This window comes from Ipomoea nil, unplaced genomic scaffold, assembly GCF_001879475.1.
Source record: "Ipomoea nil cultivar Tokyo-kokei standard unplaced genomic scaffold, Asagao_1.1 scaffold0302, whole genome shotgun sequence".
In the NCBI taxonomy this organism is placed as follows: domain Eukaryota; kingdom Viridiplantae; phylum Streptophyta; class Magnoliopsida; order Solanales; family Convolvulaceae; genus Ipomoea; species Ipomoea nil.
Genome location: NW_017616730.1, coordinates 2,425,321 through 2,451,390, shown reverse-complemented (window position 1 = coordinate 2,451,390; position 26,070 = coordinate 2,425,321). Strand labels below are relative to the sequence as shown.

General features: G+C 35.3%; 3 protein-coding genes and 1 long non-coding RNA gene across 5 annotated transcripts; 1 reads left to right on the top strand and 3 right to left on the bottom strand.

Annotated features, from left to right (window-relative positions):
• The first annotated feature begins 2,389 nt into the window (after positions 1–2,389).
• Positions 2,390–6,464, top strand: LOC109162345 (E3 ubiquitin-protein ligase CHIP-like). 2 transcript variants are annotated; one of them, XM_019311068.1, is made up of 8 exons: positions 2,395–2,794; positions 2,891–2,958; positions 3,052–3,115; positions 4,062–4,133; positions 5,364–5,497; positions 5,609–5,762; positions 5,856–5,966; positions 6,075–6,464. In XM_019311068.1, the coding sequence occupies exons 1-8, from the start codon at positions 2,684–2,686 to the stop codon at positions 6,198–6,200; spliced, it is 840 nt and encodes a 279-aa protein (XP_019166613.1). In that variant the 5' UTR covers positions 2,395–2,683; the 3' UTR covers positions 6,201–6,464. The 2 variants fall into 2 exon arrangements, with proteins under 2 accessions (XP_019166617.1, XP_019166613.1); XM_019311072.1 differs by lacking the exon at positions 4,062–4,133 and having other exon boundaries at positions 2,390–2,794.
• Positions 3,122–23,007, bottom strand: LOC109162372. Its single transcript, XR_002051079.1, has 3 exons — positions 22,998–23,007; positions 14,795–14,798; positions 3,122–3,246 (listed from the first exon to the last, which is right to left on the bottom strand). It is a non-coding gene; the product is annotated as an uncharacterized LOC109162372 (long non-coding RNA).
• Positions 10,747–13,046, bottom strand: LOC109162329 (U-box domain-containing protein 9-like). The gene is made up of 2 exons (XM_019311053.1): positions 12,577–13,046; positions 10,747–12,036 (listed from the first exon to the last, which is right to left on the bottom strand). The coding sequence occupies exons 1-2, from the start codon at positions 12,868–12,870 to the stop codon at positions 10,951–10,953; spliced, it is 1,380 nt and encodes a 459-aa protein (XP_019166598.1). The 5' UTR covers positions 12,871–13,046; the 3' UTR covers positions 10,747–10,950.
• A 1,528-nt stretch (positions 23,008–24,535) lies between the features above and the next one.
• On the bottom strand, positions 24,536–25,804 carry LOC109158140. The gene has a single exon (XM_019305976.1). It carries the CDS (start codon positions 25,590–25,592, stop codon positions 24,669–24,671), a length of 924 nt encoding a protein of 307 aa, XP_019161521.1. The 5' UTR covers positions 25,593–25,804; the 3' UTR covers positions 24,536–24,668.
• Positions 25,805–26,070: the final 266 nt, after the last annotated feature.

Sequence of the window (26,070 nt, the reverse complement as noted above, 5' to 3'; positions counted from 1 at the left end):
TCATTTTAAAAAAAAAAAAAAATTATATCCTAGTTTTTATATACCTGCCTCTATGCTTATAAATAGATAAATCGAACCAATTTAATATCAAATCGTATACTTTTGCACACAATAAATTTAACACACTCAAATTTCAATGTTCATGGTAAGAATCAAACTTCCACCAAGTCATTTAAAACATGTCTTAAGTGACTCTAGTATGAGTCTCTTTACTTGTCTATAACCGAGTATTTATTTATTGTTTTTTTTTTCTCTCTTAAATTATTCTCCAACGCCATGTTTTAGTAGTAGCTATAAGTAATGATTATTGATTTTTATTTTACTAATTTTTAAATTTATTATCAATGTGAAACATAGACTTTGCCTTTTGAAGGTAAGGTTCAATAGTTTATATATTTGTGTTTTGACCACTACATTGTGAGATGAATGGCTATTTAGGGGAAGAAGGTAATGGATGTGGAATTTCATTGTTAGTTTTAGTTAAAAAATGAATTTAATTTTCTATTAAGATAATAAATATTAATCAATACTTTAAACTAAGAGTAAAATTAAAAAAAAAAATCAAATTTAAAAATTCAAAGTCAATCACTATAAAAAGGTCAATATAAGCACGAAATCAATAATAGAATAATTTATTTCCTTTAGTTAAATTGCTTGACTGTGCTATTATATTATCTACCAAAATCTTATGAACCATAATTTAAAATTGAATAAAATTATTCTTCCAAGCGGTGCTCCCAAAATAATTATAAATTGAATAAAATTATTGTTTCTAGAAAGGATGGGCAAACGAAGAGTTGATGCTTGACTTGAGAACGGAAGTCGGGTTAAGTCATCTAGAAGGATATGATGGATGGACGAGAGACTACAAAACGTGTACCTCACGCCTATTTGACGGCATGGGTTTCGCCGTTTCAATCCGTGGACAATGTCAATCTTCTTGACTTTTAAATTCCTTAAAAGTCAAAATTAATACAACAGAAGAATGCTCTTGCACAGATTTACTCCGACAATGCCGTTAACATACACGGCGGCATACCATGTTAACGGACTCCTATAATGGAAATAAAAATTTCGTTGTGTATGATCCTATAATGGAAATAAAGGTTTTAAAAACATAAAACTTAAAAGGGAAAAAAAATAATAAGGTAATTGATCCTAATATAATAGCATCCAAAGCATCAATATGAACCAAACAAAAAGTCTAAAAGTACTAATACAAACTTAAAAAATTCGATTACCAATAAGATGGAATGATACCTATAATCTATATAAAAAGCCTCATATACATTAATCTCATCGCTTTTGTCACTCTAAAATGCTATTATTTCAAAATCATTGCTCTCCCAAATGACCTTAGTCAAATATTTGATTGCAAAAAGAAAATGATATTTATATTTAATTATTATTAATTTTTATGCATTTATTTAAAACGTAATATTACTATAACAATAATAATTTTAAATTTATCATATATTTTTGTGACAATATCATAAATATATTTTATGTTTGGTAATTTTTTTTTTTTTATCTTTTGACAAAATATATTGTACAACCTCATAGGTATATTATGCAATTATAATGTAATTTTTATGTTTGATAATTTTAATTAATTCAACAATGTAAACATAAATTATTAGGGTTGATCTTAAGGTGAGTGATCAAATATGAATAGATCAAACAACAAAGGAATGAACTATCTTGTAGTCATTTGGGATGAGCCAAAAGTAAAGTATAGTAGTATCATAGTGTCATTGTGTCAATGTTGTGTTTATAAATAAATTGAGAATCTATAAGTTATTAAGGTGCTAATTGCAGGTAAAAAGTATATAATAATTCATTACTCTCATTACTAATTGCAAATATCTAACTTCAAAGTTTGAAGATGTGACTTTCACGCATGTACTAAGGGAAGGTCATAGATGCGTCGATTTTTTTTTTTTGCAAATCTTGATCAAATTAAATACTGGGGGTGCAATGGTCTTAGAGGATCCACTTGAGGACATGTTAAGATTCTTTTATGTCGATGTCGGCGGGCTAAGTTCGACAGGACTAGTTAATGCCTGTCTCAAAAAATCTGAAATTTGTACGACAATGAATAGGTAGAGTTTAAGTGTCTTATTCAACCCAATTCAATTTGTTCCACTTCATTTTGAGTCCGACTCATTCTATATATCAAATAACTTAAAATAATACTCATAATAATCACTCAAACAACATTTAATTATATATGTTTAGTTTGATGATAATCCATCTTTCACTTTAGTTTTGTTATATGCTCAAAGACTCAATAATAATAATAGTTCATTTTTTCGTTTTCTAAATTTGGTTCAAGGAGATTTGATTCTGACAAGAAAATTAAAATTAATAATGTAACATGATCAAATAAAAATGGTGGAAATTGTGAAAGTGTTATCGGAACTAGCTTTTCGATAGTGTTTTGTCATTTTGCGGAAAGAACTGCAGTGGAAGACTCGCACAAGGAAAGTGGGAAAAACTTGGTTGATTTTCCACGAAATTATGGAATCAACCACTTAATCGACCAATAGAAAACGCGATGGAATAGTTTTCAGGATTTCAGACTTGGATTATACTTTCCTAGGTTTGATTGCATTTTCAGAGGTCTTGCGAGGAAGAGATACGTCAAACGTGCAGGGTTTGCAGAGGGAAAGGGAGAGAGGAGATGTCGCCGACCATCGCCGCCGCCGCAGAACAGGCGGAACAGCTGAAGGAGAACGGAAACCACTGCTTCCAGAGAAACAAATTCAGCGCCGCTATCGATTTCTATACCGAGGTATTCATCTCACTGATTTTTCACTCTCGCTTTGTTTTTGTCTGAAATAATATTGCACGATATTTTATATGATTTTTTTTTTTTTTATTATTCCAGGCCATTACGCTGTGCCCTAATGTTCCGGTGTACTGGACAAATCGTGCTTTGTGCCATCGCCGGCGGAAGTATGTATGAACTGTGAAGTTACGGGCTCTACTGCTTTGTGTTTTGTGTATATTTTTTTTTTCTTAGGTCATGTGTTTTTGCCTCTGTGACAGTGACTGGTTAAGACTGGAGGAGGACTGTAGAAGAGCAATTCAGCTTGATCATAATTCTGTTAAGGTGTGTGGAGCAGTATATTCTCTGGTTGTGGCACAAACTGTAGCTTGGAATTACACTGCTTTAGCCCATTAGAAATGGCTAGAATGCCTGCCATTTTATACCATAAATTATTTCCTGGAGTAACCATTACACTGTATTCTAACAGAAAAAAAAAAAAAAAAAAAACCATTAAGTTACTAAGATGGAAGATTTCTACAAAATCATGCCTTCCTTGCAACCCCAAAACTACTGGTAGTTAACATATCTTAAATTGAAAGAGGCAGGGATTTAAAAAAATGAAGTGACAGAGCACTGGCTTGAAATTCCTTGCTGCTGTTCTCACCATTTTCATAAACACAATGATGAAAATGACCAAGTGACTTTTTGCAATTGTTAAATGCCGGAGTAATAATTAGGAATGGGTTAAAATATATGATAAGAGGGAGTTCATTTCATTATTTAGCCTGTTGAATAATTTGTAAGTCAACTTTAAGGATGTCTGTTGGAATTAGCATGCAATAGAGGAAAGAGATGATCAATCCAAAGGGCAATTGATTTTTTCCACTTCTTGAAATGAGTAGATGAATTGGGGAGAACAGAAGTTTTTATAAACCTTTTATTTGGAATATTGGAATGCAATCAAGGATTATACCACAGAGGTGCAAGTTGCAGAAAAAGAGCTTATGGGTCTTGAAAATCTATTTTGAGTTTATTTACATAAGTTTTTTTTTTTTTTTTTGGAGCTTTTCACAAAACTCTAGAAAATAGCTTTTTATAAGCCAGTTGAAATGACAAACTCATATATGCTATTTTGTGTTTATTGAAAGCACTTATTTTAGCTGTTTATTCTAACTGGGCCTTAGTGTTCTACATCTTTACTTGTTATGGAATCTTCCCCCCACCCCCCTTCTGGATGAAAAATGGTCTTTCTTCTGATGCGACGAATGCTGCTTTTTTTGAACAACAGGCACATTATATGCTAGGTCTTGCTTTGCTACAGAAAAAAGACTATTCTGAAGGAGTCAGAGAATTGGAAAAAGTATTGGATGTGCTCCCTTCTTTCACAAGATAATAAATATATTTGAGTTTTGATGTTAATGCTTGTCATGTTCTCAAACATAGATGTAAACACACACACACACATTTCAAATGCATGTGGAGTTGCTGACTCTAAGATGGTGTTCATTCACATTGGAATTAGAATTCCAACTAAGCAGTCATCAGAAATCATCCAGAGATAATATACTGAATACTGACTACTGAATCAAATAGTTTCTACGTGCTACTTTTCTTGGTACTTGGGTTTAAGCTAAGCATATACAATGAGCTACTCACTCTATTTGTTTTATTAAAACATTACATGGCATGTCTTCAACGTTTCTTTTTTGAAATTCATCTTTATATATATTTGATATATATTAATGTAATGATTTGTGAAGATTATCCTAGAATTATCCCTCTTAGAAAATGATGGTTAACTAGTGAAAGATAGAATTAGATAACCAATTTTTACAATTGCAGCAATTGTACGTTTCGCATTTGCTGAAATACCATACACAATGTGTACTGTTTCTTCTCTGGAAGATGTAGTTGAGTTCAATTTGAAATCTATGTTTTTTATGTTAATTCTCAAGTTATGTCCACCATTCTAGTAGATTTATCTTCATTTCTCGGTCTTAATGCTATAATATAACTATTGTGTGAATTGGCAGTTCTTGTGATTGCTTAGATATATGAGAGCAATAAGAACACTACTTTTGGTGATCCAGTTTTCCCTTGTGAGAAGGATGTATAATATATTTTATAGAAGTAGGAAAATTTTATTACCTGGATTTGGATGCCACATGCCTCTATCATTATTTTGCAGTTGGAAGTGTTCTGCTATGATGGTCCGCATTTTCCTCTTTATTGTATGGAACTGAGTTTAACATAACTTTGATTTTGGGCATTAAAAAAACTGACTTGAGAAAATGAAAGGAATGAAAGACATGGAAGCTACTTAGTAACAAGGCTAATTATTATAGTAGAGAAAATGGTGTTAGTTTGGGAAGGTTACTTGGGGTTAAGCTGCATAATTGGTCTATGTATCTTTGGCTTTGGCATGTACTTATAAACTTTTTAGCAGACAAAACATGTGGACAAGTACTTAATTAGTAACGTAGCTAATTATAGGAAAAAAGTAATGTTAGCTGAAGTTTGCTTCTTGCTAAACAATGTCCAGATGCAGCATCTCATGTATGCATTTGACTTAGGCCATTGATTGATATAGGCATTGGATCTTGGTAGAGGTGCTGATCCTAAGAGTTACATGATAGAGGAGATCTGGCAAGAGCTGGGAAATGCAAAATACTTGGAGTGGGAACATGAATCTACCTCGCGTTCCTGGAAACAGCAGAATTTGAAGTAATTTTTAATATTTTTCTGATTTCAACTTTTTATGTTTTTGATCCACCTATTGTTTGTTTTGATGGTTACATTGGTTAATTCTTGATTATCTTCCTCTGTGTGCCACAGAGAATCTTGTGAGACAGCTTTTAAGAAGAAATATTTACTTGATAGCTCAGAGGCAGAAGGATCTTCAGATGAAAAGATTAATCACCTTGCAGAACAACTTGAAGCTTTAAATTTAGTGTTTAAGAAAGCTGCAGAAGATGATACACCAACTGAGGTGATTATTTTAGTTTACTGTTCTTTTTGGTTTTTTCCTTTCATAAGGAAGTATGTTGTGTATATGTTTTGACACTTGGCAGAGGATTTCCAGGTTCCTGATTACTTGTGTTGCAAGATTACACTAGATATCTTCCGTGATCCTGTCATTACTCCTAGTGGCGTTACCTATGAGAGGGCAGTGATCCTTAACCATTTGCAGAAGGTAATCTTTAATCAGCGCCACCCTAGATTTTCCGAATATATTTTTCTCTGTAATAAGTCTAATAATTTATTTTTTATGCATTGATCGTCCACTTTTGTGACAAGTTAGGTGGGCAACTTTGATCCAATTACTCGAGAACCACTCAACACATGTCAGTTGATACCCAATTTGGCCATAAAAGAAGCAGTACAATCATATTTGGCTAAGCATGGATGGGCTTACAGGACGGATTAAAAGTTCTATGTATGACTTGACCTCAGTTTCTTGCATGATGTAGAGGCATGTAAACTCACTGGGTCTCTTCACACTACTTCAATAGAACTTCCTATCGGGTGCTAGTATCGCTTGTAATGTTAGTCAGAGATTTGTACAGCGCTATTATTTTTTTGCGCTATGATTGTGATCAAACTGTGTACAGTTGTATGAAAGATTGTGCAAGGCAGCAACGGCCCTTTTCTTCTAGCTACCAATCGACCAAGTTTGGAAGTTATCGAGGTTCAGCTAAAAACTTTTAACCACAGCTAACTCCTGTCTATTTTTGTCTGTGTGCATTGACTATTAAGGGGGGCTAGCCATCACATTCAAGCTGGACCTTATAGCTCCTACTTCCCATGTCGAAGCTGTTAGCGATGTGCCCATACGGAGCTGCATAGCATGTTAGGTATCTGGAAAGCGACATCTTTTGATTCTCGAATACCATTGTTTACATTTTCATGTGATCGGATTATATGTTGGGTTGCAGGAATAGGCACGCGGCATGCAGAGCCAAAGCGGAACTAACCATGTGTTTGTCAGGTATTCGGAAAGGTTTGCCACACACCTTTGCTTCAAACACTAGTTGTATACTGATTAGCCATCACGTTTTTCTATTATTTGCTTCACACCACAGCCAGCTAATATATGGATTGAGAATGGATAAATCATCCACTATAATAATAGTTGCAGTTTGAGTAGAGATGATGATTCATTCTAAAACACGACAATGGCTGGCCTGTCCGCTTAGCTGCACTTTTTGTCATCAAGCCATAGTAATTAGTAAGTTTGTCTATTTTCTGTGATTTTTTTGAATTATATATAGTTGATTCCCAGCAGCGTGGGACATTGAAGTCTTGTGCTTTGAACCCTTCTCACTTCTTCTACTACTACACATGGTAGACCCTCACTTTGTTGCCCTCATCATCAATCATTTGGGGGATTGACATCATGTTGAAGAATTCTATAATAGACTTCACTCTGAGTAAGAGTCAAACTTTGTGGATGGACTGAGCTGAATTCAAATTAATCTCACAATAATGAAACAACTCTAGACTAGACTTTATAGGATCAATGTCATGTTAAAAAGACTCTAGACTAGACTTTACCCAGAGTAAGAGTCAATTGAGTCAATTGTTTGGAGGATCGACGTCATGCTAAAGAACTCTAGACTAGCTAGCCTCTACCTAGAGTAAGAGTTCAACTCAGTGAACATGACCTAAACTGAATTTAGATTAATCTCTCACCGTAATGAACCACCTACTATATTTCCTCTCCAATCTTCCTTTCCTAACGCAACATTACCTAATTAGACGACGAAATTCTTTTTTAACTAATAGTGGGGTTAGTCAATTTTTTGACACAATGAATAGAAGCTACTACATGAAGGGTTGAAAACCCTTACATACGAATAATTGAGTCAGAATGGCTACACAGCCTACACCCACTACCTTAAGATGACTGTACACACCAAGTCACCAACCCACAACTTGAGTATCCTCATAAATAGGAACCCAATGAAGATAGTTTAGATTAAACCTAATAATTCAAGTAGCAAAGGTTGTAATCCAAAGTGATGTATTGGTTTTTGGCAGGGTCTATAAATTCAATCTAACTTCAATATTGCCATCACATCATCCACAAGAAGAAAAAGGGGAAGATGACACAACATGACAATAATGAAGATGGAAGGGAATCTTGTTTCTTCTTTACAGTTTTATACATCTTCACCCAACACAAGTATGGAACAAAAATGGGTCCAGTACATAAAACCAAAACCCCACTCTTAATAACAATACTTAATTATCTATTTAAATCATGTTTAATTAAACTAAATTAATAAAGTGGGCCCAATGAATACGAAATTATAGCATAAAATTTATCTTTCTAAATGCTTTCGGCTTCTGCCGACAATTAGCCATCCCTTTCTGCTTTCATGCCTCACTTTACTTAATGGTCATTAACGTTGCTATACTCTTTGATTTATGAGAAAGTCATTAATTGCTACTTGAAAGTGTGTTTCTATGACCTTAATCGGTAAAGGGTCACAAGAAAATAAACTAGTTTAGATTGCTTATAGTTGATTTGTTCAGACCTAAACGACCAATAAACTATTGTCCGTCCAACTCAAAATGGGTTACGTCGTTCTACTATATTCTTATCCCTTATGGTATCATTTTTGTCTTCTTTGGTACAGAATTCCATGTCCATTTCACCACCTATTCATGATCCATAACAGATTGATAATGACAGGATAATAGGGCCAGCACCCAACTCGGATCATAAGTGGGTATTTGACCCGGCATCACATGGGAACCCAACGGACAAAACTCCAACGGTTAGAAATTTTAACAGGTGTCACATTTACTGTCATTGAAGTCAGCATTGAAGTCACCATTGATGAGAGAGAATTAAAGGCTTAGGCTCTCCATTTATGTCCCATGTTGTTACCGTTAGGACTCTAGTATAAATGGGGCTCTCCTCAGCTAGCAAAGGGGACGTTCAATACTCGGGACAAAGACACACTGTATTTTCTATACTAAAACACTTAGCAATACAACAAATCCGTTATTCTAATATTATATCTCCGGTAACATATTTACCGTCAGATAGTTTCTCAATTTCTCCCACAACTTCTTCCCTAATTATAATGAAGCCAATCACTTTCTTACCATAAGAATGGAATCCGTGACATTTAAAATCACAAGTCGATGACGCTAAACTGCATCTTCTTAAACCAAAATAGGTTAACTCTAGCTCCCGTGTTACCTCCACCTATGCAAGATTCTTATCTATGGAGTATGGATATGAATAAGAGTATAAGACAGGGGCATTTGATTCATATTATCTCACACAACTTTAAAAATTTAAGTTTGATTTTTACTCCAGAGAAAGCACAACCCAAAGCTCTTTAACATAGCAAACCTATGACCTTATAGTTACATTAATAGTTTGTTTGCCAACTGCCCAAACTACTAGGTTATATCATGTTCCTTTATCTTTCTAGGGAATTTGAAGTCGCTATACCAAAAAGAGATTCTCAACCTTTGTATTAAGTTTATTTTTAGTAATATCCATGAGAATCATATTCCTTATGTGAAATTTATGAAAATGTAACATTACCTAAAAAAAAGTTCAAATTTTAGGGTGCAGGTGGAATCTCACATGTCTTGGAGATGGGCAAGTCTTTGGTGTGTTCAAGAAAACATGATTATTGTGAAAGAGTTGGGACATAGGCAGATCCTAAATAAATGGCAAAGTATTGAATAACTGATCATGATTCTGATGAATAATTAATTAATTAGATACGCATATCGCAAATCATATGCTTCTGCAATATACATATATACTACTATATCCTTTAGAATAAACAAACATATCAAATGACAACTGTTTAAGGATAAATCACATGCATGGAATTCTTCATTCCAAATTCTTGAAGCTTAGAAAATTTTACGGAGTAATTTACAAGTAAACATGTTTTCTGTTGATGATGGTTAATCAGTTTAGATTTTTTTAGGATTTACCTTCTCCATATTCAAAAGAATTGAGAATTTCTCCTATTAGTAAACCTAGCCTCTGCAAGCACAGGTTCGGTCAGACGAAGGGTAGTGACACCACGATTTTAGAAGATCCTCGGGATGAGTTGTTGGAGCTCCTTTAAGCAGATGCGGGAGGAGCCAGGTTCAGAAGAATTAGATGATACCCGCCTTGTGCGGGGCCAACACACCAAAAGAAATAGTAAAATTTACAAGTAAACGTAAACGTATCGTAATAAAATTTACTCCGTACAACATATTATCTATTTTTATCTGTCTATAAAAAATTCTCCTATTAGTAAATCCACGTGCAGGTTCGGGAGGCATAAGAACATGGATCATAGTGGGAGGATGGGATAGGGTTTTTGATGGTTTTACTGTTGTGATGAAGACTTTCTAACCCCCCAAAAAAGGGTGGTTTGGATGCAAAATGGAATGGAAGGACCACAAGAACAGATATAACAAACACCATTCAATATGGGAACAACACCCTATTCTTCACATGTGTGATTTTAATCCATTCATTCATTCAAGCACTCCAAACACTTGACATAGATTGAATGAGTGTGAGGTTTTGGGTCTTTTCTCAGGCCAAAACAAATCACCCTCCTGTGACAATGAACATTAACCACCCTTCTGCCACACAGTCAGAATGACCTACCACCAGTTATATATGTATATATATACACACATATATACATGTATATATATATGTGGACCTGAATATTGTTTAGGATGTAAAACAAAAAGAAGATATCTGTCCTTGTAAGTTTACTCACAACACACAATAATAAACTCTTGCTTGGAGACAAGTAAAGGAATCCCCTTTGCTCCTTTAGTTGAAATTCAAGCAAAACCCACCAAATGTAGGAGGCCATGTGGAGCAATAATTTCACAGGAAGGAAGAATAGACTAACAAACCTATCAGATTGTGTGTGAGTAAATGAAAGAGCCCACTGTAACACAAATCAGGTAATGGAGTGTTGATGTAGAATATCGAAGAAGATAGGATGCTATTATTTATAAAAACTTCTTGATTAACTAGACATAGGGACAATGTAGCATGGTAAACTCGAGATAGAATGTACAGAATGAAGGTCGCAAGCGACCACACAATATGCCTCGATATATAGATATTACGTGGAGTTTAAAAAGGTGTAGAATTTACAGAGATTCTGCTCCTGATGGCTTTGTCATGCGGTGTGGGTAAGGTTGATACCCCTGTTGAGTCTGTCAAGAATGCCGCTTGCCTTCCTCTTGGCTCTTGAAGTGCCATTTCGAGCGAGTTGAGAGATAGTGCGATGCATGTTCTCATCTTCCCTGATTTCCTTCCACTTGGTCCGGTCACTGAAACAGATTGTGTACAGGACAGCGATGCAATTCTCCTTGTTGCGAGCACAAGAGGTCTCCCTTATTAAATTAAGCAAACATGGAACTGCCCCGAGCTCCCCCATTTCCTCAACTGCCCTCTGATTGGTAGAAAGCATTGCAAGGATGGCCAAGAGTTCATCCACATGGACTTTATCGATGATCTTTTTCAGGAGAACACCCACTGCACCATCTCTAACAGCTCTTGCCTTATTTTCATGGAGAATACATAGGTTAAAAATCGCTGAAGCAGCATCTTTCATTGCCAAAGGATGCCCTTCTTCCAAGAGGTCAATGAGCGGTTTCATGGCACCAGATTTCCCAATGAGTGCTTTATTCGAGTCGACAGCTGATAGTGTGAAAAGTGTAGCAGCTGCATTGCTCCTCGTTTCGATTGTTCCTGACCTTAGAGCGCTCATGAGAAGAGGAATAACCATCGGGGTTTCTGCAACGAGCTTCTTATTATTATCATGAATGGAGAGGTTCAAAAGCGTAGTGATTATGTCTTCTTGAAGATCAGGGTGTATATCATTCTGAGACTTGGTTTGAGAGAGGGGGCACAACAGCTGAGGCACCGCCTCCACAGATTCCCCAAATAACGCCCTGAACGAAGGCATTCGTTTCGTTAACAAACGCAACTCTCTTGCAGCACCTTTCTGCTCAGACACCGTCGAAGACATCTTCTCAAGCAAAGAAAGAAAATGATCCCGATCAGCCTCAGTAAGCCCCTCGTCACTCAAATACATAATAGGATCTGGCAACTGAATCCCATTACTCTCACACCACTGCGATATCATATCCCGAATCAAGTGATTAGGCGTGAGCAGAGTATGTGAAAGCACTTGCTGGGTTCTTGGACATGTCCTGTTCCCAGCTTTTAGCCATTTCTGAATGAATGGTCTATCATAGGTCTGCAAACTCATGCCAGTTTCATAAGAATCCAATACAGTCAACAACTGAACATTATTAACAACAAATCTGTAACAAAATGGAGGGAATTACAGTGCACATTCTTTTAATAATGCAGAGATAGGCAATGGAGTAATCTGTCTCTATAAATGACTCTTTTCAATTTTCTTCCATACAGATTGGAAACAGTAAGAGAATGATGAACACATATGAATGCACCAAAGAAGCACAAGGATCATAATAATAAGTGGTTTCTGATGGGAAAGACAGTATTTGTAGATATTCATTTGGATTCAACAATTTGCAGTGTTAACAAAATGTTTCAAATGTCACAATTACAGGAAGCTATGGCACTGTTGGTTGATTTCTAGTTCAGTTAAAGAAATTCAGAAGATCTTGCGTCGCAATCAGAAATACATTATCAGTTATATTTGTTTAAATTTCACCGGAGAAGAGGCGCCGTGGAATGGAATCATAACGAATTTTGGGCGGCGAGGGCGAAAGAAGGGGAAAAGGTAACCGTAACGGGGAAGGGAACTAACCTGACCGGTGGAGACAATAACGGGGTCTCTCATGAGTTCCTTGGAAAGCGGGCACCGGAATTCGTCCGGCGGGGCGGGCATGCCCGCCGGCTCTCTGAAAGATGATCGTTTCGTTTTCAGGTCCTTCAAGGCGCTAAGCGCTTGAAGAGCTCTATCAATGGCGTCCACATTGGAATCCTCCTCGCTGACTATCGCCTTCACCGCCCTCTGCAACTCCTTCCTCAGCTCCGCCGCCCTCGCCGCCGACGCATCCACGCCCTCCACCATTACCTCACTCTTGGCCATGAAACGCATCCACAAATCGAATCTCCCCTCCCAACCCCCCAACTCCAAAGCTAAGAATTCTCACAATGGATTCTCTTCTTTTTTGATTCTCAAGCTGAGCTTTCGATTACTTTTCGTATTCATTATCTCCCTCCCCTTCTCTCTCTCTCTCTCTCTCTCTCTCTCTCTCTCTAGTGTGTGAAGTGCAGTGTGGAATAAGAATGAAAAGAGTAATAGTGTTAGATAGGCGTAGGAGAGGGTGGGGTCCACCGTGGGCGGGTGGTTTCCGGGTACGCCATCACGCCGGACAGCTGGCACCTACGCGGGGGAACTATCCTTCTCTCATATGATGTAGTAAATAACTAAATATTATATAGTGATTTTAGTAAGGGAAATTTCATTTTTCTATAGTTACAATTGAGTATATTTGATTGTATCAAATATTATTAATATATCGAATATTATTGTCACCGATGTGAATCCTCATAATATACAAATCCACATCTTATAGTGGTAAGAATAGGTTATATATTTGTACAAGCTTAACTCACTGGTTCAGCAGTATTTCAGAGAAGAAGAAGAATATGTTATTATCATAATATTGTATATGGGAATAAGCAATATATAGGAGAAGAATAATAGGTTATTACCATTGATGAAATATGGACTAGGAGTAGTCAACCAATCAATTAGTCTGGCATGGGAAGGTAGCCAGACCAGCACTCGGCTCGAGATATGACCAGCTAGTCTTGGCAGCCGTCAGCTTTAGCAGTACGGTGGAAGAATGAATTAAAGTGACAATTAGGACTCACGAGATTAGGAAAGTCAACCTAACTATATAAACTACCTTCCTAAATATTATTTTGGGAAAAAGGTCAAATAGACCCTTGAACTTTACTCAAAGAGTCAATTAGGCCCTTGAACTTTCAGAAGGTGCAATTAAGCCATCAAACATATTATTTTAGAGCAATGAGGCCCAAAAACCGGTTGGTGACCTACAATTACAGGTCAAAAAGATTCCGGCGAACTTCTGGTGAACATCCGACAACATTACAACCAAAAACCGGCGAAACCTTCACCGGCGTCATTTGGCTGCCATCTCCGGCGAAGGAGAAGGCAGACCAACTGCTTTTTTGGTCAGCCTTCTCCTTCGCCGGAGAAGGCAACCAAGGTTGCCTTCCATCTCCGGCAATTAGAGAAGGCAACCAACTGTTTGCCTTCTCCGGCGACTGGAGAAGGCGACGCCTTCTCCCGTGAAGGAGAAGGGTTGGGCTGCCTTCTCCGGCGACTGGAGAAGGCGACCCATCTGGTCGCCTTCTCCAGTTGCCAGAGAAGGCAACCAACTGGTTGCCTTCTGCAGTTGCCAGAGAAGGAAGGCAACCAGCTTGGTTGCCTTCTCCGGCGAAGGAGAAGGCTGACCAAAAAAGCAGTTCGTCTGCCTTCTCCTTCGCCGGAGATGGCAGCCAAATGACGCCGGCGAAGGTTTCGCCGGTTTTTTGTCTGAATGTTGTCGGAAGTTTGCTGGAATCTTGTTGACCTGTAATTGTAGGTCATCAACCGGTTTTTGGGTCTCATTGCTCTAAAATAATATGTTTAAGGGTTTAATTGCACATTTTGAAAGTTCAAGGGCCTAATTGACTCCTTGAGTAATGTTCAGGGGCCTATTTGACCTTTTTCCCTATTATTTTCTACATTATATCATTTCCATTACATAAATATCTTTATATTCCCTAAATTCATTTATATATTTCCTAAACCCCTCTCTACGTTCCATAAAATATTCCCCTACTATAAATACCCGATTACCATAAGTCAATCACATTACCAAATGTAGTGTTATTTTTCTACTATAAAAGACCTTAGTAAAATACAATAAAAGGGAGACTCAATCAATCATCGAAATCCTCTCTAGACATCTCATCTCTCTCCAGAGGGCACTCTATTATATATGTACCAAACTACCAAAATATAGTGAATTTCGACTTGGTAAAATCCAAAAAGGCTTGTAGTTTTCACACTTAAATTTTCACTTAAAATTATTGTGTTCCTTTATTTTTCTAAAATGTTGTTATTTCTTATTAACACACCAATATACTCAGAACCAAATTCGAATTTATAAAAAATAAAAAGTTTTATGTAAAGAATATTTGTTTACCATCAAAACATTTTTCTTAATAAAAGTTATAGTGATTTTTTATTTTATTTGAGTATTAATAGTATTTTATTGAAAGTATTAATTAGTAATAGTGACACTTGTCAGATCATTAAATTCAATTACAATTCCTTATCTAGATTTTTTTTAAAAAAATGTTTAATATTACGTTTAAATGTATCTATAAGTGTTATGTTAAAAAATTATAAAATAAATGTGTCGTGAGTATATTTGTCTTTCAGAGGATTATACGATGTATAGCACATATCGAGAGATTTAAAAACAAATTAAATAATTACAACATAAATACTTATAGAGTATAATGTTCTACTAACGAAATTCTATTGGTAAAATAATTATCTATAAATTTTAATAATTTACCACCAAATTTCATAATTTAATTATCATATTAGCATTTTAATTAAAATTGAATACATATTTTAATATACGATTTCTTAGTAACGAGAGAAACTCGTAACGACTATTATAAGGTATGCAATCCTTCTCAGTTGAGATAGTATTTATTTTTTTTAAAATTAAACTGATGACCTTCTAAAACGATGATCATGTTTCACTAATTTGGTCACTTTTTATGGGGAAGACTTTACATTTTTTATTAATCAAATGAAAAGTACATAGTAATATATATATATATATATATATATATATATATATATATATCACATAAAATATTGTACAAATTTTAAATAGGTTAAGGATACAAGATCACTAGACAACGGAAATTACGGCCGAAAGCAATAATTAATCGATATTCTAATTAATTTAACAAATCATAAAATAATAATGGGAGCATTCAGAATTAACACTATACAAATAGGAAAATCATCAATCATTATTGTGTGGACCATATTTTGTCTACGGTAAAATAATATATATTTAGTACAAAAATAATGTACATTGTATTCAGGGAATGCACATTATTTTTGTTCTGAGTGTATATTATATTGTATAATGTACATTCAGTACAAAAATAATGTATATTTAGTATATTAAAAATGTACTTTTTTGTTATGGTTCGCACAACGTTGTGTGGACCATGGTCCACATAATAATTTGCCGAAAATGATATATCATATATGGGCTCATATCGAGTAAAGCGCTCATCATGTGTCGTAATTAGGTGATTTTATTGATAGAAAAGAAATGTGGTATTAAAAGTTAAGTACAAACTGTTATCGGGCTAACACAATATATAGTTCAAGGATCACTCTAAAAATATTACTTCAGAAACAGGGTAATTAGATGTGATAAAAATTGCATAGTTGATTGGGAGACTCGTGACTTGGGGTATTAGACAAGGGTAAGAGAAAAAGTGAATACAAATTGGAGTATGTATAGTATTTACCCATACAAGTATTAAGTACATTCAATGCCAATTATGAATTAACTCAGTTGTGGGTAATAATTTAGATATAATACTTTATATCTATTTGGTTAGATTTTTTTTCGGCCATTTTTATATACTAAGTGTACACATATGTTGTATTTATATGCAGTTTAAGCATTTAGACATTACAAAAAAAAAAAAAAAAAAAAAAAATCAATCATATGACTACATGTGTAACTCAAATAGTTTATTTTAGTAGGAATATAAGGTGGTTACAACTAACTCCGTGTGCTGATCGACCGGAAATCAATAGCTCTCACTCAATACAATCCGAGCTTCTTTCCTCTTTAGGCATGAGCAATCCTTTAAGCCTAAAAAATGTGTTTGGTTTATCTTGGTATTTAATTAAACAAGTTAATTTAGTAAGTAAATTAAAGTGTCTAGGATAGATAATTTGATATTTAATATATTAATACAACTTTAATGGAGTAAAAGCTATTTTATATGAAAATTAATAATATAATATTTTCAACGCAATATACAATCCTACAAATACACAGAAGTAACTTGTATTTACTCATACATACACAAACAACGAGTTTTATTGGATAAAAAGAAAAAAGAAAAAAAAGAAAAAAAAAAAAAAAAAAAAAAAAAAAAAAGAGAGGAGAGATTCAAAGTGCATATAGTGTCATCAAGTAGGATATAATTTTATTTTATTTTTGTTGGTGATAAATAAATAAATAAAGTGAAAAATGAAAGAGACTTGACTTATGAGGTTGAAAAGAAGAAAACATATTAATGGTAAAGCCAAATTTTAAGGCGACTTATGGGATAAGTTTGCATGGAAGATTAGGCTACCTCCTTAATTACGTCCTACTTTTACTTTTCCCAAAATTTCATCTTTACTTTCCACAACAACTCTCATACATTTAATATTTCGATCAAATTTATCATTAATGATGGTGATATCTCTTATGTAAATTGACAATTTATTTTACTTAAATAATACTCTGTTTATCTTATTTTATATCTAGTTTAATTAATGAGATTGATATACAAATCGTACATGTCTATTCTCAATCTTTCTTGATTGGTCACACCAGGAAGTTGACCATGTCCAAACGAGTGGATAGCACGTGGATCGTTCTTTTAGCCATCTCATCAACCCGAGTTGTCTCAGCACAGGTACATGGTGTGACCAACTTGACTAACGCGTAGATGAACGCCACATACTCCTTGTCAGTAGAACTTCGTCATATACTCATATGTCCACTAGTCCAATGCTTTAAAAGTTGGTCAGAATAACTAACTTTACTTAGACACTCAGACACTCTTTTTATTTTTATTTTTTAAAAAACAAAATATTTAATTGTTGGAAGGCCAAAAATAGAGCACTCTACTCTACAATTGCTTGATCTAAAATACATGTCATCCCACGATGGCAAAACTCAAAATAGAAACAAAGAATTTACAAGCTACAAAAGATTGAAACAAGAAATGGTGATCATTTTCACTTTATATAGTATTGATTATAATTATGATACACCCACTATGTCCCTTTTGGGAATTAATGAATTTTTTGGGGGGAATGCCCATTTCAAGAAAATTAGGACTTTCAAATTATATGTCCATTGCCTACTAGCTAGCTCCCACCATGAAGAATCATGGTGGAATAATGAGATCCATTCAATTGTGTTAATATAATTAAAATTAAAATTTTGAGAAAATTACAATAATTTTGGTGTAATTTGAGAAAGAGATCTATTCAATTTGTGGGACCCATACATCATTCTTGGGAATATATATAGTAGCTATTGCAGGTCACATTCACAAAGTCATGGATTTCCTACATGCCATAATCCTTAAAAAGAAAATGTTTAGTTAAAGTTTTATGCTTCTCAATCTTAATTTTTGCTAAAGTTAAAATGTATAATAATTATTTATACATAATTTTTTTTTTTGTTTCTTTTAATGCATATAATATCCAATATTATATTAGTGCAATACTAATTTGAAGCTCGAGCCACACTCATAGAGTTGAACTCTTATTAGGGGGATGGCTAATACAAAACTCTTTAACATAACAAGCTTAATAAAAGAATGAGTGAATTCCATTTTTGGTCCTACTGTTATAGGGACGTTTCCAATTTTAATCCACATTAATTTTTTTGCCACTTTATAACCACTATTATTGAATGTGTTCCACTTTTAGTCCCACCGTTAGTATTTCCATCAAGAGGCCGTGTAATCTAGGGGTATTTTGACCTTTCTTCTCATCCACGACTATGTTTGACTAAAGAAATGAGAACATTAAACCTAAAACCTAAGAAACCTCGCCGGCCCATGTTGGAACGAACGAAACGATGTAGCTTTGTCTTCCCATTCTCGTTGTTCGAAGAGCCATCTTCGAATATCGGAGGAGGAGAACGAAGCGCCTGGATTAAAAGAGAAGAGACAAACATAAAAAGACTAAAATACCCTTTGATTATACGGCCTCTTGACGAAAATATTAACGGTGGACTAAAAGTGGAACACGTTCAATAACAGTGGTTGTAAAATGGCAAAAAAAATTAAAGTGGACTGAAATTGGAAACGCCCCTATAACAGTAGGACCAAAAGTGAAATTCACTCTAAAAGAATTAAACTTATGACTTTGTATTTACAACAATTGTTCATAAAATTGAACTTTTACATTGTACTTAATTTATATAAGTACAAGACATTTGCTAACCTCCAATAATGGACCTCAACACAATAGGGTGTTTGGAAAATAGTTGTTAGTTGATAGCTATTAGCGAGTTTGACTAGCTGATAGCATTAGCTGATTGTAGAAAGATGTTCGTAAATTAGATGTTAGCTGATAACTTATTATATGCAAAATGACCATTAAGGATATAATTTATTTTCTCAAAAACTAATTGAAAAAACTACTTTGATTAGCTTTTTAAATTTTAGCCATTTTGGAACAATAAGTTATTACAAAAAGCTGATTAACCAAACACTTATATTTCCTGTTTAATTAACCAAGTCAAACATCTAATAGTGATCCTATATAAGTTTGAACTCTAAACTTTAGTGCCCTTCATTGCTCCCCGAAGGAAAATGTATGTGGTAAATCATTGGATATGTTTCAACTAGTTTAGAAGTCTACAAATGATTGTACATTAATGCCCAAAATAAGGTCTTTTTGATTCTTATCCTGCACCGTATACTATGTAACTATTAACAAAATAAAATTTATAAACTTATTTTGAGTCAGTTGACCAGTTGAATAACTTCAACACTATAGGTCTTGTAAATGGTTGCAATGGAAGGGATTGAATCTATACATTCGATATAACTAATACCTATTTGTGTGTGGATAAGTGGATAAGTGTGTGTGATTCAAGCATATGGGGCCACGCGGCATGAATTTGTGAGGTGTCGGAGAGATGGAGGAGTTGGATGAGCCACGTGGGCAGAAACACTGTGCCAGGTAGGACGACAGAGTCCGAAGACGCAATATTGTGTACAGTTATGTTTGTGGGCTACGTGTAATTCTCTCAGCCTTTGTGGAAGCTGTGCATGTAACTGTCCCAACTTCTGACTTGTCGTTTTCGATTGTGTGCCACATAAGTGAACACCCCCTTGCCAGCTAGATTGTCCACACTCCATTCTATTCTATTGTTGTAATGTTCTCTCTTTCACTGGACCACCAATAATTTTGGTTGAAAATATCAACTCTATACTACCAGCTACTATGCTTAAGTACCTAATTAAGTGTGATCAATTGGTAGTTTATTCTGGGTTTATTTAGGCATTTCATTAGGTAAATTTGGGTAACTTGGTGTGAGGTTGTCAGATTGAGTGAAAGAGCTGAGACTCATCCATTCTTAATCAAACATCAGGAAATTGATCATTGACTTTGCGTATGGAACAGGTTTAAATCTTTAGGATAGTTATCTCACTCTTAGAGATGTCTATAATTCAACGGGAGGATTAGTCATTGTGTTCGACGGTGGATATCCTAAGTTACACATAAAAAAAAGAAGAAGGTAAGTTTGGGTGTGATGAAGAAAGTATAAAGATGAGTCAGGTGGGGGATATAGAGGGTGTTTGGTAAATGACTGCTAGCTGATTGGGTTAGTGAGTTTAACTAGTTGATAGCATTAGCTGGTTGTAGAAAAAGTATTTGGTAAATTAACTGTTAGCTGATCACATACAAAATGATTTTATGAAAAAGCTACTTTGAGTAACTTTTTGAATTTTAGCATTTTGGAACAATAAGTTGTTACAAAAGCTAATTAATCAAACACTCATATTAATTGTTTAACAAAGTCAAACAACTAATAGTGATCAAATAAGTCAAAATTGACTGATAAGTTAACTATTTTACCAAACAAGGCCATAGTTATCCCGGCCTATCCTTGACCAATTGCCATCAATGACTATACCGAAAGTAAAAAAGGAAGGACATGTTAGTCATATGGTAAACATAATTCCACCTTATTGATCTGATAATAGGTCTTGCTTGGCACGAGTAAGTGTTTTCAATCAGACATATCCCTAGAAAAGTAAACACCATATGGAATTAAATCGATCGTTACTTTCAATGCTCCACCAGATGGCATGGATTCATACCGTTATTTTTGTAGATGGAATTAGTGTTGCTCAATCGATATTTATTTAATTTTATGTAGCTCTTTTTTTCTTTTTCCATTGTTAACTAAAACACTATGCACTAAACATGTTAATATTGAAAGTTAATTAAACTACTGTTGTTTCTAAGGCAGGTTAATACCTAAACTTGACCACAGAAAAGACAACCATAATAAATGTTGGGCAGGTCACCTAAGATTGCCCAGAATAGTAAAATTTTACAGAAACCTTAATTAACGTAACTGCAAGTCTGCAACAAATGTTGACTTCAAATGGCACACCTCCCATAGCAAGTGAATTTTTTTTGGACGTACCGTTGGATTGGAGATTTAAGACTGTTTCATACTCAAAGTCAATGATCGAACCTTTGATTTGTTGATTAAAGATGAATGAATCTCTTTCACTCAACCACACCCTCAAGTTAAACTCATAGCAAGTGAATTGAACATACGGCAAACAAGTCAAAAAATGGTGGCCGAATGCATGCAAATATAACCCTCGTATTTAAAAATTATGAGTAATTTTTGTTAACTTCTTGGTCAAGCTAATATTTAGGTGTAATAATCAATTAATCATATGGCAATATTGACACACACACTAAACCATACATTTAACACTTGTTATGGACCTCAGTATAGTTCCTGCACCAAATAGAGAAAATGTTGTGCTTACATTTTTATTTTTTTTGAAAAAAAAAAAATGTTGGCTTTACTAGACCCAACATTATGGGTCTTGTCGTAAAAAAAAAAAAAAAAAAAACATTATGGGTCTAAGGCAAACTAATGTTGTGAAGCCCAATTCCAACTAAACTAAACTAAACTTGGGCCACATCGACTAACCTGTCGTGTCCAATCTAATTCCTATGCCAATTAAATGGACTGCAAATTATGCCCTGAACCCGTGTCCACATTGAATTGTGGACACGAGCCCAAAACGACGTCGTTTTTTAAAAAAAACGCGTCATTTAGTTAAAAAAGAAAAAATTCGCGCGCGTTTTGTCATTAACGGTGTTATTTTTTTTTTTTTTTTGATTATGAATGTACAGTTATGCCGTTATGAATGTACAGTTATGCCGTTATGAATATACAGTTATGCAATTATGAAATTATGAACACAGAGCTTTAACATTATGAACTTACAATTATGAACATATATAGTGATAAAATTATGACCATGGAGCTTTAAAATTGTGAATATAGAGCTTCGAAGATTATGAATGTACAGTTATGGAGTTATGAATGTACAGTTATAGAGTTATGAATCTACAGTTATGGAGTTATGAATCTACAGTTATGAGATTATGAATCTACAGTTATGAGATTATGAATCTACAGTATGGAATTATGAATGTACAGTTATTGATCGAATTATGAACAAAGAGCTCTAACATTATGAACTTACAATTATGAACATATAGTGATAAAATTGTGAACATAGAGCTTCGAAAATTATGAATGTACAATTATGGAGTTATGAATGTACAGTTATGGAGTTATGAATGTACAGTTATGGAGTTATGAATGCACAGTTATAGAGTTATGGACGTACAGTTATGGAGTTATGAATGTATAGTTATTAACATATAGTAATAAAATTATGAACATATACTCTTACAATGAAGCGGTCTGAAATTTAAAAAAAGAAAAAAAAAAAAAAGGAGATAACAGTGCCTAACGGTACTGTTACCCGTGTCCAGCAAGCATGCTGGACACGGGTCCAACGCATAACGATCCTTTACGAACGCATCAAGACATTTTTTTTAAAGCACAAATTTGTTCTAGACATGATTCAAGTGGTTGACCAACTAAAAAAAGTTAATACATAATTTTGCTTACAGTATGTTGCATGGTTTAATTTTAACCAGTGTCGAGGAACGCTGAAATCAGCCTCCTTTGCGGCTAGCCGCCTAGACGGTTTAGGCGACTGAATCCAGTTTTTTTTTTTTTTTTTTTTTTTTTGGTCGAATAATCCTCTAAAAAAATTAAAAATTGGGTGTCTAGCGTTTTTTTTCAACACTGATTCTAACTATTAAGGATATACGCACACTTTGAGAATTTATAGACCGTTGAGATATATCTTGTGGTTCCAATACAATAGTGGTTAGGGAGTGCAATTCTCATACCCTATGATTTACATTTTCAATGATGTAACTCTAACCTTCGATCTAACATACGCTACCCATACAAATTTAAAATTTCAATCAATTGAAGTACATTGAATCTCCAAAAACCATAGCAAAATGCTTACATGATTCTCTAACAACCGTAAAGTATAGAATTTAATTTTCATTAGTGAACATCTACAAATATTTCGAGGAACCTATAAACCATGAAAATACATCTTATAGTTCCAAAACAACTATAATAAATTACAATCTAAAATCTCCATCAATCAAACTACATCAAATCCCCAACCACCGCAAAATGCCACACTCATGCTAATTACAATTGTTAAATATAAAAGTGATAGTGTAAATCAAGAAACATAATGAATTAAGGAGCAATACAAAATGTTGGGAAGGGTCCACTTGAACATAATACTATGTATGTAGAAGTGAGATGATAAGAATATCCGTCGGAGAAACCCAAATGACACTAAGAAAATGGCACTTTAAATTGTAAGACAGCCCCACCACAGTGGAACACACAATTATCCTAACCTCCATAATCTTTTCAGCGACAAAATTTAATGCAAACCTTATCTCATCAAATCAATTAATATATTATTAAAAGGAAAAACAAAAAGATTAAAAACAACTTGGCATTATCCATCTGCCCCTGATGAAGGGCACATGGCATTCACTCATAGGTTAGTCATGTCGATTGAGTCACGTGTTGACGCTGAAGAAATTGAAACTGACACGATTGAGTTAAAAGATAAATTTATGCATTACTATTTAATTTTTTGTGGGTCACAAATATAATTTTTTTGAGTTAGACCACAAATTATTCTGAGCAAACTCTAATTGTAAGAAGAACTTTTAAATCTGTATTATATTCAAATTAATCCCTATTGCATCAAATCGGTCCAATTAAGAGACAAAGTGCTTACTAAATTAATTATTTCATATAAAATGGTGTTCAAATTCTTAATATTTCTTAAAAGACAAGAGTGTACGATCACTCAGACCAGACCAACCAAACTGGTTGGGACACAAATATAGTTAACTCTCAGTAAAACTGACACATTTACGCCACAGTTGTCCAATCACTTTTTGTCTTTGAATCGTTTAACATTTTTCCTTTATTTTATTAAACGTCACATCACTGATCGCCGCGTCACCTCTTATCCTCTTCTTGGGGACAAACACAAAGTGGAACCGATTCCTCGCCCCACAAATGGACTGTTTCTCCCCGCTGCAACGTTTCACCATTGAAAGTGGCGTTTAGGTTTTTCGTTAGATTTAATAATTGTTTTGAGTTTTCGATAATTTTAATGTAGTTCTTCTTGTGGTCGTGTTGTAGGTAACTGACAGCCGTTGATTTTAGATGATCGACGGTTATAAAATTACGCCTGTGTGAGGGACAACGTGCATTTGCCGCGTACATCGAAACTGGATAACGCTTTTAATATATTTACATGGAAAAAAAAAAAAAATTAACGATCGGAGGGCACAAAGCGACGGCGTTAGTAATAAAAAATTTTAATTTTAATTTCTGATTGAGACATCTGACCGTGAAACCACCCTTATCTTGTACGGGTTGCCGATGGGTAGAGTAGACGGCCGTTAACGGCGGCGTCGAACCCGATGGATCGGCACTTGATACCTAATGTCTGGTTTGACGGCGGGAGGAGCGGCGGCGGGTTGCCGGAGGGGAGGGGATTTGTGGTCCGTTTGTAAGATCCGAGCCACTTGTTTTGCATGAACCGGTGTTTTCTCCAAGGAGGAATATGGAGCCCTCGGCTCTTCAAGGACCGCCGCGCGCCGTCGCTCACGGCCTTGAGAATCTGCTTCAAGTGGTCGGGTTTTCCGACGAAGATTCTCGGCATTGACTGCACGAACCGCTCGTAGTGCTTCGTGGGCCGCGCGATCTGGAACTCGGCGGCGAAATCGAGGTCGACGAGGTATCGGGCGGCGGCGGCGGCGGCGTCGGGGCGGATAACGTCGATGAACTCGTGATTTCCGGCGGTGAGCCCGCCGGAACCCTCCCATTTCGTCTTGCAAACCGCCGCATTGTACCCTAACCCCCTCAGAAACCCCATCACGCTCCGCCGCAGAATCTGCTTGCTCGAATCCAAACACGCGTACATTTCAACCGCCGTAGCAACGTTAACGGCAAGAACCCGCATGAAAAAATCCGACTCATTATTCATCATCGCCGCCCCAAACCCAACCGGATCCTCACCCGCCTGACCCGTCTCCCACGCCGCCGACAAATCCCCCTCCTCATCCGACCCCTCCTCCGGCCACCCCTCGCCGGCATCCCCGTCAGCAAAACAAAACAGAAGATCCGAAAAACTCGGCGAGGATTCCTCACCATCACCCTGCTCGCTATGCTCGCTCCCACTGCTAACATATCCGGGTTCACCCGGATCACGACCGACAATCCGGGCCTTGACCCTATCATCAAGCGGGTCTGTCACTTTCTTCATCCTTCCAGAACCCACCATTATTCCTTGATTTCTTTCTGCAAATCTATATATATATACATATATATTCTTACAAGAAAGAATGTACCCTTCCCAAAACGATTTCTAATTTTCTATTTTCTATTTTCTATTATATATTATATGATGATGATGATAATAAGCAGCAGCTTACTGAGTTCATAAGCTGCCAATCTGTATATATATAAGGGCGATGAAGAGAAGAAGGAGCGAATAACTGTGGAGCAGCTGCTGCTTTAAAAGACATAATTCTCTGGCATTTATTTCCGAATATTCCATTATTTCACATATATTATATATTTTTTATTAAAAAAGAAACACAATTATAGGTTTCGCACCAATCTAAGTACATATTTTAACAACAAATCATGATTTTTATATGTGCTCAAATTTTTAATATGATATCTCATTAAGTGAATCGGAGTAAAATATTAATCTAATCTTGGCATGAAATATTAAGATAAGTAGTATGAGATATTTT